The sequence below is a fragment of the Monodelphis domestica genome, chromosome 2 (genome assembly GCF_027887165.1).
Source record: "Monodelphis domestica isolate mMonDom1 chromosome 2, mMonDom1.pri, whole genome shotgun sequence".
NCBI classification, from domain to species: domain Eukaryota; kingdom Metazoa; phylum Chordata; class Mammalia; order Didelphimorphia; family Didelphidae; genus Monodelphis; species Monodelphis domestica.
This window is the reverse complement of record NC_077228.1, coordinates 77,742,509-77,760,050: the sequence shown is the minus strand read 5'-3', so window position 1 is coordinate 77,760,050 and position 17,542 is coordinate 77,742,509. Positions and strand designations below refer to the sequence as shown.

General features: G+C 44.0%; 1 protein-coding gene across 9 annotated transcripts in view; it reads right to left on the bottom strand.

Annotated features, from left to right (window-relative positions):
• Window positions 1-17,542, bottom strand: part of KIAA1614 (KIAA1614 ortholog) — a 62,819-nt gene that overhangs the window by 16,654 nt on the left and 28,623 nt on the right. For 8 of the 9 annotated variants that reach the window (XM_056815609.1, XM_056815608.1, XM_056815611.1 and 5 more), the window contains 4 exons: window positions 14,598-14,747; window positions 9,190-10,823; window positions 2,749-2,905; window positions 1,314-1,584 (listed from right to left, as the gene is read on the bottom strand). In XM_056815609.1, the coding sequence (XP_056671587.1) occupies window positions 1,314-1,584; window positions 2,749-2,905; window positions 9,190-10,823; window positions 14,598-14,747 (2,212 nt within the window). The remainder of the gene's footprint in view (window positions 1-1,313; window positions 1,585-2,748; window positions 2,906-9,189; window positions 10,824-14,597; window positions 14,748-17,542) is intronic. The other variant, XM_056815610.1, reaches the window with a different exon arrangement.

Sequence of the window (17,542 nt, the reverse complement as noted above, 5' to 3'; positions counted from 1 at the left end):
TGGCCATGTCTGTAAGCATTTTAAGTCACTACTATTTTCCAAGCAATGTACTAAATCCTGGGGATATAAAGAGGGATCAAAAGACAGTTTTGGGGCAGCTAGGTGGCTTGGTAGATAGAAAGCCTGAAAATGGTAGGTCTTGGGTTCAAATCTGACCTCAGACACTTCCTAGCTATGTGACCCTTGATAAATCACTTAACCCCAATTGCCCAGTCCTTACTGCTGTTCTGTCTTGAAACAAATACTTAGTATCGATTCTAAGACAGAAGGTAAGAGTTAAAAAAAAAAAAGATGGTCCTTGCCCTCCATGAGTTCACAATCTAAATGGGGGGATAATAAATAAATAAATATGTACAAACAGTATACAAGATGGTCACTGAATCAAAGAGTAAATGGTGGGAGAGATACAAGGATATATGACTAAGAAGGTAGTAGGAGGCTAGGTTGTGATTTAATTTAACTTTTCTCAGCCTTAATTTCCTCATCTATAAAATGGGCATAATAATAACATGCAACTCAAAGGGTTGTTGTGAGGGTGAGATGAGAACATATATAAAGCATTTTGTAACTTTACCACATAATATAAATGCCCAAAGCTAGCAATTTGTAATCTATAAAACAGTTTCCTTTCAATGTGAGCAAAAGAATACAAATATAATTATTTTCATTTTACAGATGGTGAAACCGAGGCCAGGTTACAATGACCTGCCCATGGCTGCCAGGCAGCTTGTAAATCATAAAGTCAAACTTGGATCTCTTCTGTTTAAATTCAGTGCTTTTGGCATTGCCTCATGACATGGGGTTAATGAGATGATTTTTTTTAAAAAAGGAAAACTATGAGCCATGGTCTGCTTCACTGGGTTCAAGGGGACCCACAAGTCTCTCAAGATAGGGGAGAGAGATGGTCTGACCAGTTGGGATAGATCATAAGATCATGGGTCTAGAGCTAGAATGGGACATTAAAAGACATCTCATTCAATTTGGCCCCTCATTTTATGGATGAGGAAACTCAAACCCAGATCAATTGCCCTAATATCTGAGGGAAGATTTGAACTCAAATCTCCCTGACTGGGTGCCCAACATTCTCTTGACCGCCATTGTAGAAAGGCCCCTGACTCTGCCTTATTGTCACTCAGAGCCACTGCCATCATCATCACTCCTGCTTCCCAGGCTCCCTTCCCAGCATGCTGACTTTCTGACCATAGCTGTGCTAGGAGGTGCCAGACCCTGCTTCAGGGGAGCTAACTCTGTACACTGTAGTCACAGAAGAAAGAGACCGTTTATTGGAGAGGCGATGGCGCCTTGGGACTCACCAATTGCAGAGCTTGCAGAGAAGGTGCTTTCTTCAACTTGGAATTAAGGATTTGGTGTATCAAACTCTGCTGGGGCTGCTCAGGACTCGTTTGAGCAATCTGCTCCATGCTGTAACAGCGAAACTTGCCCAGTTTCTGTCGGGTGGTTTGGCCCAAGAAAGAGAAGAATTTCTTCAGCCCAAACCCAGAAGAGTTGTTGCTCCCCTTCTTGCTCCCGTTAGCTGGAATGGCCGAGGTGATGTTGGGTCCTGGAGGGTCCTCTAGTGATTCTCTGAAACACATTGGTTAGCTGGTGAGATAGGGTTGGAGGAGGATGCGAAAGGGTGGCTAGCAACTTAAACTTGGGCTGGCATGAGAGGGTTAGGCATTGATTCTACGGGAGACACCCTCATGTCCCCGGGACGCTGGAAAATAATACAATAATGCTGGCCGAATTCCTTCTGTGAATTCTTTCTGAACTCAAAGGAAAGGAGTCTTCACGTCAACTCCCTAGCATTGGGGAATGCAGGGATGGAGGTCCACTGAGACCTCTGATCCTTGGGGAAGTGAGACTCATCAGCTTTAACAAACAGTCAGCAAAGACTCCAAATAACTAGACAAGAGGGAGAGAACTCAGAACACCTGGGTCAGACCTCATCTCTGCTGCTCAACTTGGGTACATCACACAGTTCCTCTGGGTCTCAGTTTTCTCATCTGTAAAGTGAGGGGATTGAGCAAGATGGCCTTTAAATCTCCTTTTAGCTCTAAAGATTTATGATCCTATGAACCTAGGAAAGAGAGTATGGGGCTTTGTTTTTAGTGTATGCCAGAAGCCCAGCTCTAGGAAGAAGCCCTCTGAGAGCGATAAAAGCAGAGGGACAAATTTAGGAGGGTTAGTGATGAGGAACCTAGCCTTGGCACAATGCCTGGCACACTGGGTTGTTGTTTAGTCATTTCAGTAGTGTCTAACTCTTTGTGGCCCCATTTGAGGTTTTCTTGGCAAAGATACGGGAGTGGTTTGCCATTTCCTTCTCTAGCTCATTTTTACAGATGAGGAAACTGAGGCAAAACAGCATTAAGTGACTTGACCAGGGGTCACATAGCTAGTGTCTAAGGCCACATTTGAAATTAGGGCTTCCTGATTCCAGGGCTAATGCTCTATCCACTGAGCTACCTAAGCTGTCTTGGCACACAGTTGGTGCTTTATCAATGTTAGTTATTGTTATAGCTCCTGGAACAATACATAGCTGCAGGTGGCCACAGTAAGACAATCCTAGCCAGGGAACCTGATTCACACAGAAAATGGAGAAAAAGGAAGAGATGGCTTAAAGCAGTGGGTCCTGACTCAACCCCATTGATTCTGTGCCATATGTCATTCTTCCTTGAGGCCACACAGGAAACCCCACAACATCCTCACCTGGGGACCACCTGCAAAACTTCCCTTGTGGTCACTCACCCTTTCAAGACAATTTTTTCTGAGCTTGGTTTTGCCTTCTGGACCTTGTCTTCTGTGTCCACGCTAGGTTGGGGTTGCTCTGTTGTCAACGAAACCTCGATGCCTGTGGAGCCAAGGTTGCTGGTCACTGCTAACTCAGGAATATCCCAGAATCCACCTGTAACAATTATAGTAGCCACCCCCACACACACCTTGTTGGGCAGGCCCAAGTATCCATGTCTTGATTTTTCCAAGTCCTCAGGGAGGAAAGTTTTTTAACCAACAAATGATGAAAAGGGCAGTAAGGAGATAAGGTTTACCAAGACATAATTTAATAGATCCCAAGCAGAGTAGTGGTGGTTGCAGGAGGTGAAGCCATCCATTTGGTGGGGTATAGATGGATATAGTTGTCTTAATTAAATGAAATAAGGAATCTCTTCCTGTTAAGACCAACTGTGACGAGAAAAGGAATTCAAGCTCTTAGGGAAAATGGTGCCCTATGCAAATGATGTGTACCTCAGTGGATCTACATCTTGTGTTTCCATCCATGCCTTCTCATCCTGTGAATCTGTGGTTTTACCTTCCATCTTAGAATCAATACTAAATATTAATTCCAAGGCAGAAGAGCAGTAAGAGCTTGGCAATTGGGGTTAAGTAGCTTGTCCAGAGTCACAACTAGGAAGTTTCTGAGTTCAGATTTGAACTTAGGACCTCCTGTCTCTAGGTCTGGCTCTCTATCCACTGAGCCACCCAACTGCCCCACATCTTGTGATTCTTGTCCATGTCCTTCCATGGATTTTAGGAAGAGGATCTACCCCACGTTGGAGGCTTTCCTCTAGGGTTTGCTATGTTTTGTAGATTCCAATGGCACAGTAGGGCTGTCCATCTGTTATCCCTCAATCTTACCAGATTACAAGAAGTAACATAAGGGACACATCATCTAAGAAGTTAGAAGAGGGGTACCGGTTATCCCTGGAAATATGTATCAGTCCACTTGGATCTACCGTGACGCTTCCCTTTGCCTCTTGTTTCACTCATAACTCTGATGTCTCTGTGACTATATTATTCCAAGATTTGTAAACATGCAATACCATGAAGAGAATATTTTTGTTTGTTTGTGCCAAGGAGGAGCAGCTTGAGATCATAAAAAAGATAGCACAATTTCCCAAAAGCAGTCCGGCTCACTCTCCTCCTCCTATTCCATTTGGATCTCCTTCATTGATCATATAGTGAGGTCCTCACTGTAGCATGGTAGAAAATTATAAGATTATAGATCTAGAAGGAAGGGGCTTTAGAAGTCATTTAGTTCAACTCCCTCATTTTACAGATGAGAAAACTGAGGCCCAAAGAGGTTAAGTGAGTTGCCCAATGTCACACAAGTAGAGCTGGGGGAACCAGGATTTTGATCCAGGTTCTCAGACCTCAAATCCAGTACTCTTTCTACTTCACTGCAGTGCCTCTAAAAGACGTGGGTTTGAATCCCATCTTCAACACTTAACTAGTTGTGGCATCATGGACAAAGCATATAGCCCCTTTGAGACTCAGTTTCCTTATCTATAAAACGAGGGTAACAATAGTATTTAGGTACTTCCCAATGTTGTTCTGAGGCTAACATGAGATAATGTATGTAAAACACTTTGCAAACTTTAAAACTATTTAATAGCTGTTATTTTTATTACCATTAATTTAACAGTGGTCAGTTTTGATTCATTTCACTTTCTCTACATAGATTGTTGGGTAGATTGTGGAAAATCATCTGCCAAAGCTTGCCTGTTCTTTCCTCATATTTCCACTAGGGACAACCTCATAGATCATTTTACAAAAATGAGAAAGGCAGCAAATGAGTTTATTGTTACTGAAGTTCTTTCAATTGATTTCTTAGGGGTTAATTAATATTGTCTGTGATGTGTGTGTGTGTGTGTGTGTGTGTGTGTGTGTGTGTGTGGTCACAAAAGACTGTCTGGGAAGTAGGTCAATTTATCCCCAAACAAGAACATGGGAAGGACCTCACCACCAATGGGAAATCCTTCTCTCTAGTCCTCACTGAAGATATCCTCCATAGTTTAAAATAAAGCTAAAGAAAAGGAAAAGGTCCTATGTGTGCAAAAATCTTTTAACCCCTCTTTTTGTTGTGGCAAAGGATTGAAAACTAAGGAGGTGCCCCTCAACTGGGGAATAGGCGAGCGATTTATGATGATGGAACAATATAGGGCCATAAGAAATGAAATAATAGTTTCCAAAGGAAAGGAATACGCATTTACATATAACTGATCTATATAGAGATAGGCACCAGACCTGAGAACTTTTCCAAATATTATCTCATTTGATCCTTTCAAAGAGACACAGAAGGTTGAATGAGCCATTGCAGAGTGAAGTGAGCAGAACTAGAAGAGTCATTTATATAATAACATCAATATTATAGAAACAGTTTTGAACATCTTTAGAACTCTGATCAATTAAATGATCAACCATGATTCTAGCAGTTTGACAAAAGGGAACACTACCCACCTCATGACAGAGAGATTGACTAATGCCAGACCAAAGTAGGACCAATGTAGGAATTTTGTTTTGCTTGACTGTGTGTGTAGTACTAGGATTGTTTTCCTACTTCCTCCCTCCCTCTCCCCTACCTTCCTCACTTTTCTCCCTCTCCCTCCCTCCTTCCTTCCTTCCTTCCTTCCTTCCTTCCTTCCTTCCTTCCTTCCTTCCTTCCTTCCTTCCTTCCTTCCTTCCTTCCTTCCTTCCTTCCTTCCTTCCTTCCTTCCTTCCTCCCTCCCCTTTCTCACTCCCTCCTTCCTTCCTCCCTCCCCTTTCTCACTCCCTCCTTCCTTCCTCCCTCCCCTTTCTCACTCCCTCCTTCCTTCTTCCCTCCCCTTTCTCACTCCCTCCTTCCCTTCCTTCCCTTCCTTCCTTCCTTCCTTCCTTCCTTCCTTCCTTCCTTCCTTCCTTCCTTCCTTCCTTCCTTCCTTCCTTCCTTCCTTCCTTCCTTCCTTCCTCCCTCCCTCCCTCCCTTCCTCCCTCTCTCCCTCCCCTCCCTCCCATCCCTATGAGTGATGAGAAGGAGGTAGGAGGGAAAAACCAAAAACAAAACCAAAATGCTCTCTATTTATAAAAACAAAAAAACTTAAGCCACCGGCTCTATGCTTTATGTCTTTCCGGATGAACAATTAAAGAGTTTCCGAGATCCTCTTTGTTCATATTATCACAGAAACACAAATGATCTTACTCAAGACAGTTTTTAAGGTTGCATTTTTCAACCCACAAATAACGCGCATGGTGTGTTCTTGTGTCCTTGGGCCCCTCCAGCCAGCTAAGTGGCTTTAAACCTAGGGAAGAATTATTTCTCTAGCCCATCTGGTCTCTTCTCATATTTTCATCAGCGACACCCTCAGTATGCATGGAGATCATGCTCATAGAGATCTTATAAAAATGAGAAAGGAGGCCTATGGATTAATAGTTATTGGTGTTCTTTCAGTTACCTTTTGGGGGATGAAATATCCTGTGAAATAATAGCTCAAATGGAGCAGCTAAATGGGGCAGTAGATAGAACACTGGGCCAGGAGTCAGGAAGACTTATCTCCCTGAGTTCAAATCTGGCCTCAGATACTTACTAGCTGTGTGACCCTGGACAAGTCACTTAGTCTATTTGTCTCAGTTTCTTCATTTTTAAAATGAGCTAGAGAAAGAAATGAAAAACCACTCCAGTATCTTTGCCAAGAACACCCCAAAATGGGGTCACAAAGAGTCAGAGAAGACTGAAAATAACTGAACAATAGCTCAAAGCTTTCAGGCAATGTAGATCATTTTCTCAGGAGGTTGCTGATGTGGTCTATTCTTTTTCACATCCTTTGTCTCCCTAAATGATTTCCTCCTTCACTAGCCTTCTAGGGGAGAGGAGATCTTACCCTCCACAGGTAATGGTTCCTTTGTCATTGATCGTGAAATAGAAATGTTGAGGCAAATCACTTCAGTTCTCAATGCTCCGGGCAGTTCTCTAAGATGGCAGGTTGTGGAGAAAGTACTAACCCACATTGGTGGAAGGAGTTTTCCTCACCTGGGAGTTCCCTGTACCAATTAAATCAAAAATCTTGTCTCTTTCCCTAGAGAAACACCGACAGTTTTGTTTCTCCTTACAGTTCTCTATCTCTTGCCGTATTTGTTTCTGACTGTCTCTTGAGATGATACATACAGCTCATTTGAGTCTCACATCAAGATTTCTACAGACTTCTTTTCCTTTCCCTTCCCTTATCTCTTAAAAAATAACAACAGTTGGCAATCTTCTGCTAGGTTTCACAAATGAGTTTCTGTTCTAAATTGGTGTTGCCCTTGGATGATCTCTCTGCTTGGTCAAAAGAACAAGTGTCTCTGGGTAAGGCAGTTTTAGGGGCTGAATTGACTTCTTCACTTTTATATCAGTATTATTTTTTCCCTTTCAGGAAATGGTGATGATAAAGGTTTTTGTCTTATCCATGTCTATTTTCAAATGTTGACAACTCACACAAATTGGTTCTGTGTTCGTTGGATCTATCCAAAGCCTCTGCTTATCTTTAGATGCTCTCTTTTGGAGTGAATTTTTATCTTTGCGCTAACTAGCTGATAATTTGACTGTAAATGATAAATTTCAGACTGGAAATAATAAATAGGAATTGCTGGTTTCATCACTTACTCTGAGCTGTATCTTTTTTGACCAAGGAGAAGCTATAATTTCTCTTAGTCACCTCATGTTTGTGAGGCTCCCATGGAGGAAGGCATCCAAGGGATGATCATATCCAGAAGTTAAAGCATCAACAAACAGGTATCACTGGGAAACCTCAGACCAGATGCCGGCACCCTACTACTCCCAGTTACTCGGTCAATTAATAAATATTTATTGAGTGATTACTACTAGGCTAAGCATTGGAGACCAAGAGAGGCAAAGGCATGGTCTCTGACCTCAAGGAGCTCACATCCTAATGGAAGTTGTTGTTGCTTCATTTTTTCAGTCCTGTCTGACTCTGTGACCCCATTCTGGGGTTTTCTTGGCTGGGATACTGGAGTGATTTGCCATCCCTTCCTCCAGATCATTTTATAAATGAAGAGACTTCAGCAAGTAGGGTTACGTGACTTGTCTGAGACTGGAACTGAATTAATAAAGATGAGTCTTTCTGACTCCAGGTCAGGCAATATGTCCAGGATTTTTGATAACTGGAAACAGTTATGTTTGTTTATATCATATGTGGTGTAAATGAGTGGTCATTTCAGTGGGGAGGCACTAGCATTAAGGGGAACCAGGAAATGCTTCCTGCAGAAGGTGGGGTTCAAGCTGAGACTTGAAGGAAACCAGGGAAGCTAGGAAGCACTTTGGGAAGTGCCAAAATCCCTGTGAAATCCCATCGTAGCAGAGGAGAGAGGAGAGGGTCTATGTCTTGAGGGCATTTGTGTGCAAGTGGCCCTTGTGTTTTATATTCGATGAAGACATGAGAAGGCATGAGCACCCTAACCAAGCTTTGGAGGACTGCTTATCTCTCTCTGCCTCCTCCTCTGCCAAGTCTTTGTTCATCCTTCCCGTTATCTCAGTACCAAGGGTGCTGCAGGTCCCGGATACATTTGGGCATGAATTTTGAACTCTGAGATATTTGATGTTTTTTGCCTAAGGTGTGAGCAGTGGGATCCCCTTGAGTCTTGGCTTCCCAGCACCAATGTCTATGCTATGGGATTCTGGTTCAGATTTAGCTCTAATACCAAGGACTGGGGCCCACAGCTACAAATTCTTGGAATGGCAAACCACATTAACAACTCTGCTCGTGTTGACACTCATCATCAGTCCTCCCTGGAGGAGGGCCAAGGATTGAGGGAAGTCTCTGTCTTATTCTCACTGTGATCCCTGTTTATGGTGCTTTCACCAAGTGACTTCACTTCCTTCGAATTCTACCTGCTCTGAGGAGAGTCCAGAGACCTATGGTTGGCAGAGTCCTTTAGTACAAGACCCACTAGAATATAAGCTCTTTGAAGGTAATATTTCCTTTTCTGACTTCCTATTCCCAGCACCTACCACAGTGCCTTGTCCATAGAAGACATTTAATAAATGCTTATTTATTACACAACTCCAAGATAGGGTCATAACGTTAGAGTTGGAGTGGCCCCTGGAGGGCATCTAGTTCAAGACCTTCCCCTTCAGATGAAAGTTCAGGAAACTTGTTGAATTTAGATTGAGAAAAGGAGATATAATTCACTTCCCACAACTCCAAGTTTAGTGTTTTCAGTTATCCATATTAGGTGTGTTTTTTTTAAATGAAAGTAAATGAAAATTAATTTTGGCCCAAGATTTTTTTCAGAAGAATATTGTATGAAACCTCTGACCTCACTGGAGTGACATATCCTAGAGTATAAAGAAGCCAAGTTAAGATTTATTGCTTTAATTTAGGCTCTTTTTCCAGGGCTGGGGTTGAGCTGATGTTAATGAATAGAAGAACTGTCACTTACCATCTTTGCTTTTCTCAGGGGATGCCTTTGGCTTTAGACTTCCTGGACCTTTTTCCCTCTGATTTTCCCTTGCCTCTTTTCTTTGGATGTCCAATTGCTCCCGAAGATCAATGCTGCTGAAGTCGCTTTTGGATGGCACCATTAACTGGTGCTTAATCCTGGAGGGGCTGGTCTGGTTTTCTACTCGAGTTCTCCCTCCCAATCCCATATCACTCTCTCTTGGGAAAACCTGTCGAGAGTTTGTTGGGTCCCTTTGGTTGTCTGGCCCAAGGCTCCGGGCCAACATGGTCTTCCTAAAAGGCCCAGGTGAGGATGCTTTCTTCACAGTTGGGGGAGTAGGAACCCAAGTTCCTAGTGTGAAACATTCAGGCGACTTCTTGGCTAGCTGGGGGGAGCTATGACTAGATCTCCTAGGTGGGTTTACAAAATTGGGAGGGAGGGGAAAGGTACTTTTGAGGAGCTCTTGGTTTCCTGAAATCTGGGCTTCTCCCCCTGGTCCAGTCAGTGCCAGCTTCTGGGAAGGGGCCATGACATTCAACGTCCCATATGGAGCTTGGGTGTCTTCTGGGTGAGTCAATTTACAGATCTGTCTGGCAATAGCTAGTAGATGGGGCATATCTGTTCTCTCATCTTCTTTAGAAATACTCTGAGCTTCAGTGATGGCTAACATAGGACCATGGTCTTCTTTGAGAAATAAGGGTCCCTCGGGGGCAATTCTTTTAGGTTCTTCTAATCTATAGTCTACCTCTATTTGGTTGTGCCAGGCCTGGGGGATTTCAGCTTTCTTCTCTATTTCCAGTTCCCGGACTCGTTTCTGTATTCCTCCAGCTTTCCGGCCCCTTGGGGAGCCACTAACTTGGGCTCTGCTCCGGCTCCTATGGTGAGGGATACTAACCTCCTCGCTATCTGTTCTATAGCTCTCCGAGGTATCTGTGCTATCCAAGGCAGACTCCACCTCAACAGGGTAGGCAATTTCTCCAATGTATGTTTCTCGAATGTGCTCTATGTTCAGCCGCTGTCGAGATGGGAGGATCCAAACTGGGGAAGCCAGACTTTGGGAGGCAGAAGGCTCTGTATGAGGAATACCTTGAGCTTCTAGATTACGAGTATCTTCCTTCTCCTGGCTACGGTTCCTACGTGGGGGCACCTTCCTTTCTATAGGATCTCGAGTCACTCCCTGAATGTAGGAGCCACAGGAATGACATGTCCCTTCAGTGTTGATTTCTGGAACTTTTCCAAGCAGGTTCCTCTTCCCTGTCAGCCCTCCTCTACTTCCTTTGTTTGGTGGAGTCCAGCACGTTTCATCCCTCTGAGTGTCTCGGGGGCAGAAGTCACCATTGATGTAGTTGGAGAGCTCAGGTTTGGAGACCAGAAGTCCCTGATCAAAGGATCGTAGTACCGAGTCCAAAGCCCTCTTCTGGGGCTGTTGCAATCTCTCCCGATATCGAACCTCAGCATCTTGGGCAGACTCATCTTCAAAGCGAACTCGAGATGGGGAGAGGCCTCGTTTCCTCCTCTGGTCATTGATGGAATCCCCACTAGAAGAATCACTCAGGCTCCCACTGTAGGGGACATCCCCCTCTCTGCAGGCAAGGGTCACCCTGGGGGTCTGGATTGTACCACTACTAACATCCCTGAAATAGAGACAAGAGCAAAGAGGAGATTAGGGTTCACAAGGAAAGTGATGGAGAGGAGCCTTATGATCATCACAAGCTGGCACATCCCAGCAAGCAGCATGCTTCTGAGGATGTGTTTCTAGACCACAAAGTGACAGTTTGTGTGCATTGTTGAGTGGGTCACAGGAAACTAAGCAGCTTTACCAAACCACCAGGTGATGCAAGGGATAGAGCATAGATCCTGGAGTCAGGAAGACTCATCTTTGTGAGTTCAAATCTGGCCTCAGACACTTATTGGCTATGTGACCTAGGCAAGCCACTTAATCCAATTTGCTTCAATTTTTTCATCTGCAAAATGAGCTGGAAAAGGAAATGGCAAACCACTCCAGTATTTTTGTGAAGAAAGGGGTCACAAAGAGTCAGACATGATTAAACAACAACAGAGAGGTCTTGACCACTGGGTTAAAAATGAAAGAGATTCTGGCTCAAATGGATTTAATCTGAAAGGTCATGACGTTGACCAAAGGATCCCAGATATAAAGAGAGCAGTGACTTTACAGGTCCTCTAGTCCACCAGTTTCTCACAGTAAAGTTGAGGAAACTGATCCAGTGAAATAATGCTGCTTACCCAAGATGACCAAGTGAGAAAGGCATGATTTGAACCAGGCAATTGAAGGAGGCTCAATGGCTCCCACCATTGATAGGATTTACTACAAACTCAAGACCCTCTATCATTTGCCTCCCATCTACTTTTCCAGCATCAGCCCTGATATATGGACTCTCAACTCCATCCAGAATATACCGATGACTGAATAGCGCGCCATGTGCATTCCTAGTTCCCTTCTTATCACCTACCACTTTCAATCTGATTCCACTGAAAAAGATCTGACAATGGAGTCATTGGTACAATTCTATCACTCTGTGTCTGGATGGCTGCTCAGAAATAGAAATGAGAGAAACATGTGCATTCAGGCCTATGCATATGTGTGTGGTAAATAATAGAAAAGGGGGGCAGATACACATGGCAATGTGTGTGCATGCGTGCATGTATGTGTGTGGCAGGCATTTGAATGTGTGCACGTAGCTTCAGTGATGCCTCATTTTCTCACATCAGTCTTTAGCCATCAACAAATTAGCATCTGTGATGCACCCTCTCCCCCACCTGTCTCTTACATTAGTGTGCTTCAGTTATCCCTGAGAAAGCTCTGAGCCCCTAAGGATGCTGTCCCTTGGGTACCATCAGACCGAATCTCAAGCCACAGTCAGCGTATGAAGGTCTATTAAGCACTTATGTGCATTGAAGATCTCTTTTTATATTCCCAGTGATTACATGGCTCTGGCACATACTATGTACTTTTAAAATGTTTAATGATTAATTGATTGAAGATACTGTGCTGGGCTCTGGGGGATACAAAAATGAAAAATAGCACAGTCCTTGCCTTCAGGGAGTTTGAATTCTTTTAAGGAGACTACAACAGCTACGCAGATGAGTATAATCTAAAGTAATGGGTAATGGGGTCAGATATTCATTGGAAAAGCCATTGATAATTATTATGTCTCTGAGCCTCATTTTCCTTATCTGTAAAATGGAAGTAACAATCCTTGATCCATCTACCTTAAAGGTAGGAAAGTGCTTTGTGAGCTATAAAGGAATAAAGAAATACGAACAACCCTTATTAGTTTCAGTGCCTACCAAAGTGCCATGCACATAAAAGGCACCTAATGTTTGCTGAGCTAAATTGAATGGAGTTAATGATTTCAATAATCCCTACCTCACAGGGTTTGGGGGAAAAACAAGGTGTGTGTGTGTGTGTGTGTGTGTGTGTGTGTGTGTGTGTGTGTGTGTAATGCTTTGTAAAGCTCATTTAATTAATTTTGACATTATTATATTATTATTTCAAATATTATACTTTGATGATGATGATGATGACTACTGCTTTGGGCAATGGTGTTGTTGTTGTTGAGTCAGTCAGTTGTCAGACCCTTCATGACTCCATGGACCATACTATCCATGGAATTTTCCTGGCAAAGAAACTGGAGTGGTTTGGCATTTCCTTCTCCAGTGGATTAAGGCAAACAGAAGTTAACTGACTTTTCCAGGGTCACATAGCTAGTGTCTGAGGCTGGATTTGAACTCAGATCTTCCTGATTCCAGGTCCAGTCTATCCAATGAGCCATCTAGCTGAGTAATATACTCTGATACAAGTTGGTAATTTAATCAAAATTCTCAGTGTCCTAGAGAGCTCTCTAAAACCATAGACTCAGGCTAGATGCTGAACCACATGGGTGAGGAAGTTGCAGACTTTCTGAAGAGCACTAGGCTAGACAGGAAGCCCAAGAGTCTCCTCTGGAGCACACTCAGCCTGGGAGGGCCAACAATGATTCAACCAAACACATCTAGTATGTGTGGAGAGCAACATGTTGGATCTTCTTGAGACATCTAGGCTGAGTAAAAGCCCCCAAGACCCACACTCTACCAGGGAAGACAAAGTGTGTGCATGGGTCCAGGAACTCTACTACAAAGCATCAATAGGGGTGCAAATGTTGGGTTAAGCAGGTAACCTCCCCTTTTGTTGAGAGCATCAAGGAAGACTTCATTCCAAGGGGATGAGGCATTCCAAGGGGGCCTTTCCTATCCGAGGAGAACAGGTATGTTTGAGGCCCATAAACCCAAGGAGGACATCTTCTCTTCTGTCTCCATCCTAGGACGGTGATGATGGATATAGTATTCTCTCTTCCAGGAATATACCTACTAAAGGCCACTTTGAACCCTACTTGGGACTGTGGTCTATTTAACAAAACAAAGATGAGAATCTGAGGCTGCTCCTTATGGAAAGTAAGCAGAACTCTTTGCCCAGCCAACTCCACAAGTTAACAAGCATTTAAAAAAAGTACTAGTACTATGTACCAAGCACTGCGCTAAGTTATAAGCCCTGAGCCCATCTCCAAGAATCCCCTAAAGCTGGCCAGGGAAAAGGAATCAGCTTACTTAGATCCTGGGACATCCAGAGGTCCTGAAAGATTTCTCTAAACTGTAATCTTATGTTCTGCCTTTTCTGGTCATAAATCTGATAGAAAAAGGCACAATGCTGGATACTGTGGGTTCTCAGTGAATTCTTGGTGAGGATGGCTCAGTATTCCTAATAGTTTCAGGAAAGAACTGAAGGAGTCCAAGATTTTTGTATCAAATTCTCTAGGAGGAGGCTCCTTTCTAGGGCAGAGTCTGAAATAGTTTAGAATTCTCTAGACAGTTGGACTGTTCCTTATGAAAAACTGAACTTACAAAAGGAGATGGGAGAAATAAACATGGCGGAGTGGAAAGAGCTGTGGTCAGAAAGTCAGAGACCTGGCATGGCCTCTTATGACCTTGGACAAGTCAATTAACCTTAGTTCCTCCACTGTAAATAGAAAGGACTAACATGGAAGGTGCTCTCCATCTCTAAATCCGTGACCCTGTGACAGATTCATTGGACAGAAGGAAAAAAGGAACAGATGATCTCATTCAAATTGTGAAACTGGCCCAGCCAAATACACACATCCCCAGCAGCATCCTGGCTCTGTGTGTTGTTTGGTCCATGGGATGGGAGCACAAGAATGATGGATGTGGGAGGGACAAGTCATGCAGGCTACAGGTTGGTTCACTTGTATTTGAGATTAAAAAAAAAGAGAGAGAGAGACACCCAGAGAAGGCAGCTGACCAGAGGCTGCCTCTTTGGCCATTTGCCCAGTCTTTACACCTCCATGCCTTGGGCACCCTCAGGACCCAACTTCCACATCTCTAGCCACACTCACCTGGCAGGGAGCCGATGGGCCATGCTGGGAACGATGTCATGGTTGGCCCGGAGAGGACTGGTCTTGGCCTTCATGCGAGCCTGCTGCAGAAGTTGGTTGGCTTGTTCATGCCTGGGGCTCAGTGACAGCTGTTGGCTGGAAACCAAGGCCCTACAGCCCAGACAGGCAAGGAGGGGGGCCGGGAGAGGGATTAGAGAAAAATAACAAGGATTAGAAGGGGCTTAATGATGACAAGGTCCCGGCTGGGCAGGGCATGCATGTCCCTGGTGTTTCCCAAGTTATTGTGCCCTTGGAGCCCACGCTAGAGGGCATGCATGCCTTGTCTGGGGTACCAAGACTGGGGCCACTTGGGAAAGGACTTGTCGAGAAGATTCCTATTCAGATGTGGGTTTAACCAGATGACTGAGATTCCTTCCACCTCTGTGAATTAGGATGCCTTATGGTGGCAGAACCAGCAACACTTAGAATTTTCTATCAATTGATCATTCATTAAACATGAAACTGTTCTAGGCTCAGGAGATTCAAAAAGAAGCAAAAGGCAGTCCCTCCCTCAGAGAGCTCACAATCTAATGGGGTTTTTAAAAAAGAAAGCTTCAAGGAAGAACTCTTAAGAAAAATCCCCTGGCCAGGGGAGAATCTGGAAAAAGGGAGGGAGATGCTCTAGAGAGCTGGATGGTTCCTCCCTTAAAATATCTGAAAGGATGAAGGGGAAATACACATGGTACCCATGGAAAGAACATAGGTTGTGATATCAGAGAACCTGGGTTCAAATCCTGCCTGTATGATCTTGGAAAAGTCACTGAATCTTCTTGCACTCTGTTTCCTCAACCATGAAAATGAGAGGGTTGGAGATAGATGGCCTGTGGGCAGTAGATTTAATGCTCTTAAGATATTTTGGCTGGCAATGCTTGGGTGTAGACCAGGGCAGGTGGCATCTATATTCCCACCATCAAAATCCAGCTCTGATTACATGCATGCAATCACTACTACTACAAAAAAAAAAAAGGAATCCTGAGCCCAAACAGGAAGAGTCAGAGCTCAGACCATGCATCCAGGGCTATGGTGTCTTTGGCATCTATGCCCCTCCAGGGTATTTTTCTGCCTCATTTTCTGGCAACAAGTCACCACCAGCCCCTGGACCCAAATCTTGAAGGAAATGAAGCTGGACCACAAACTGATAATAGTGACTGTCATTTATGCAGCGTTTTCATGTCTACAAACCAGCAGACACTTTGACATCAGTAAACTAGTCTCAGAATGGATCTCCTTCTAGTCCAGCCTTCACACACCTTCCAACATGATTTTCCTGAAGCACAGCCCTGACCAGATCACTGCCTTGTGGAAAGATCCACTCTGGCTCCCTATCACCTCCAGGATTGAATGAAAAATCTTTAGCTTGGCCCCCAAGGGGTACAATATTCAGCCTCCAACCTACCTTTCCAGCTTAATTTTTCTGCCATTCCCTTCACACTCCCTGTATTTCAGTCAAATGGATTACTGAGTGGTTCCCCCAAATTCATCATCCTGCTATGTCCTACCTCCATGCATTTCAGCAGACTGACCACCATACCTGGGAATATATATTTATGCACACACACACACACACACACACACTCGCACATATATACTCCCTGGTAAAATCCTTCTTTCCTCCAGGGCTCAGCTCTGGGGCTGTGTGTCCTCCTTGAAACTTTTCCTAAACAAAAACTGAGCTTTTTAAAAAATGCCATGTCTAGCTCTCTTCTTTGATCCCATTACATTGTATTGTGTATCACCCTTAATTGTGCACATATTATGACCTCCCTGGGGCAGCTACATGTGCCGAGTCTAGAGTCAAGAAGATCTGAGGTGTGTGACCCTGGGCAAGTCACTTAATCCTGCTGGCCTCAGTTTCCTCATTTGTAAAAATGGGCTGGAGAGGGAAATGGCAAACCACCCCAGTATCTTTGCCAAGAAAACCTCAGCTGGGGTCACAAGGATCAGCCATGACTGAAACAACTGAACAACAACAACAACATGACCTCCCTGCTAGCTCCTGAAGGGCAAAGCCTGTGTTGTTTTTCATCTTTGTACTGTGACTGTTTGTTAAAGCAGATTTCGTCCCAAAGCACATGGCCACAGCTCATTCTCCATTAGGTGAAGGAAAGAGATGCTGGAAATGATTGTGGCTGTGACAGCACAGACTAGCAGCAGCAACAGTAATATCAGATTATAATCAATTGACCAATTGATAGCAGTTATTAAGCTCCTACTATGTGCGAGGCTCTGTACTGTGCATAGTAGATACAAGCAAAGGCTAAAAGCAGTCTGTGCCCTCAAAATCACAATTTAATGGGGGAGACAGCAAGCAAACAAGGATACACAAACAAGTTAAACACGGAATAGATAGATGGGGAATAATTCAAAGAGCATTAGAATTCAGAAGGGTTAGAGAAGGCTTGCCATTATTGGTCAGTCATTTTTCAGCCATTTCTGATTTTTTGTGAGCTGCATTGGAGCTTTCTTGACAAAGATACTGAAGTGGTTTGTCATTTCCTTCTCCAGCTCATTTTATAGAAGAAGAAACTGAGGCAAATGAGGTTAAGTGGCTTGCCCCAGGGTGTCTGAGGCCAAATTTGAACTCAGGTCTCTCTGACTTCAGACCTGGTGCTCTATCCACTGTTCCACTCAGCTGCTGTAGAAGGTGAGATTTGGGCTGGAATTTAATAACAAACGGATGCAGAGATACAGCACCTTTCGCTTCCCCAATGTTTTCCAGCTCCAGCGTCTCAAACTTGGCAGTCAGGTGGCCCAACAGCAGGTGTCCTCCTCATTTGGCAGGTGAGGAGGCTGCAGCATCTCAAGGTGAAGCAAGACTGGAGAAAGTCCAGCTCTCTTGCCTCTTGGGTCCTTTGGTCTACACCAATCCAATCCCATTCAGGACACAGGCATCAAAGAAGCACCCA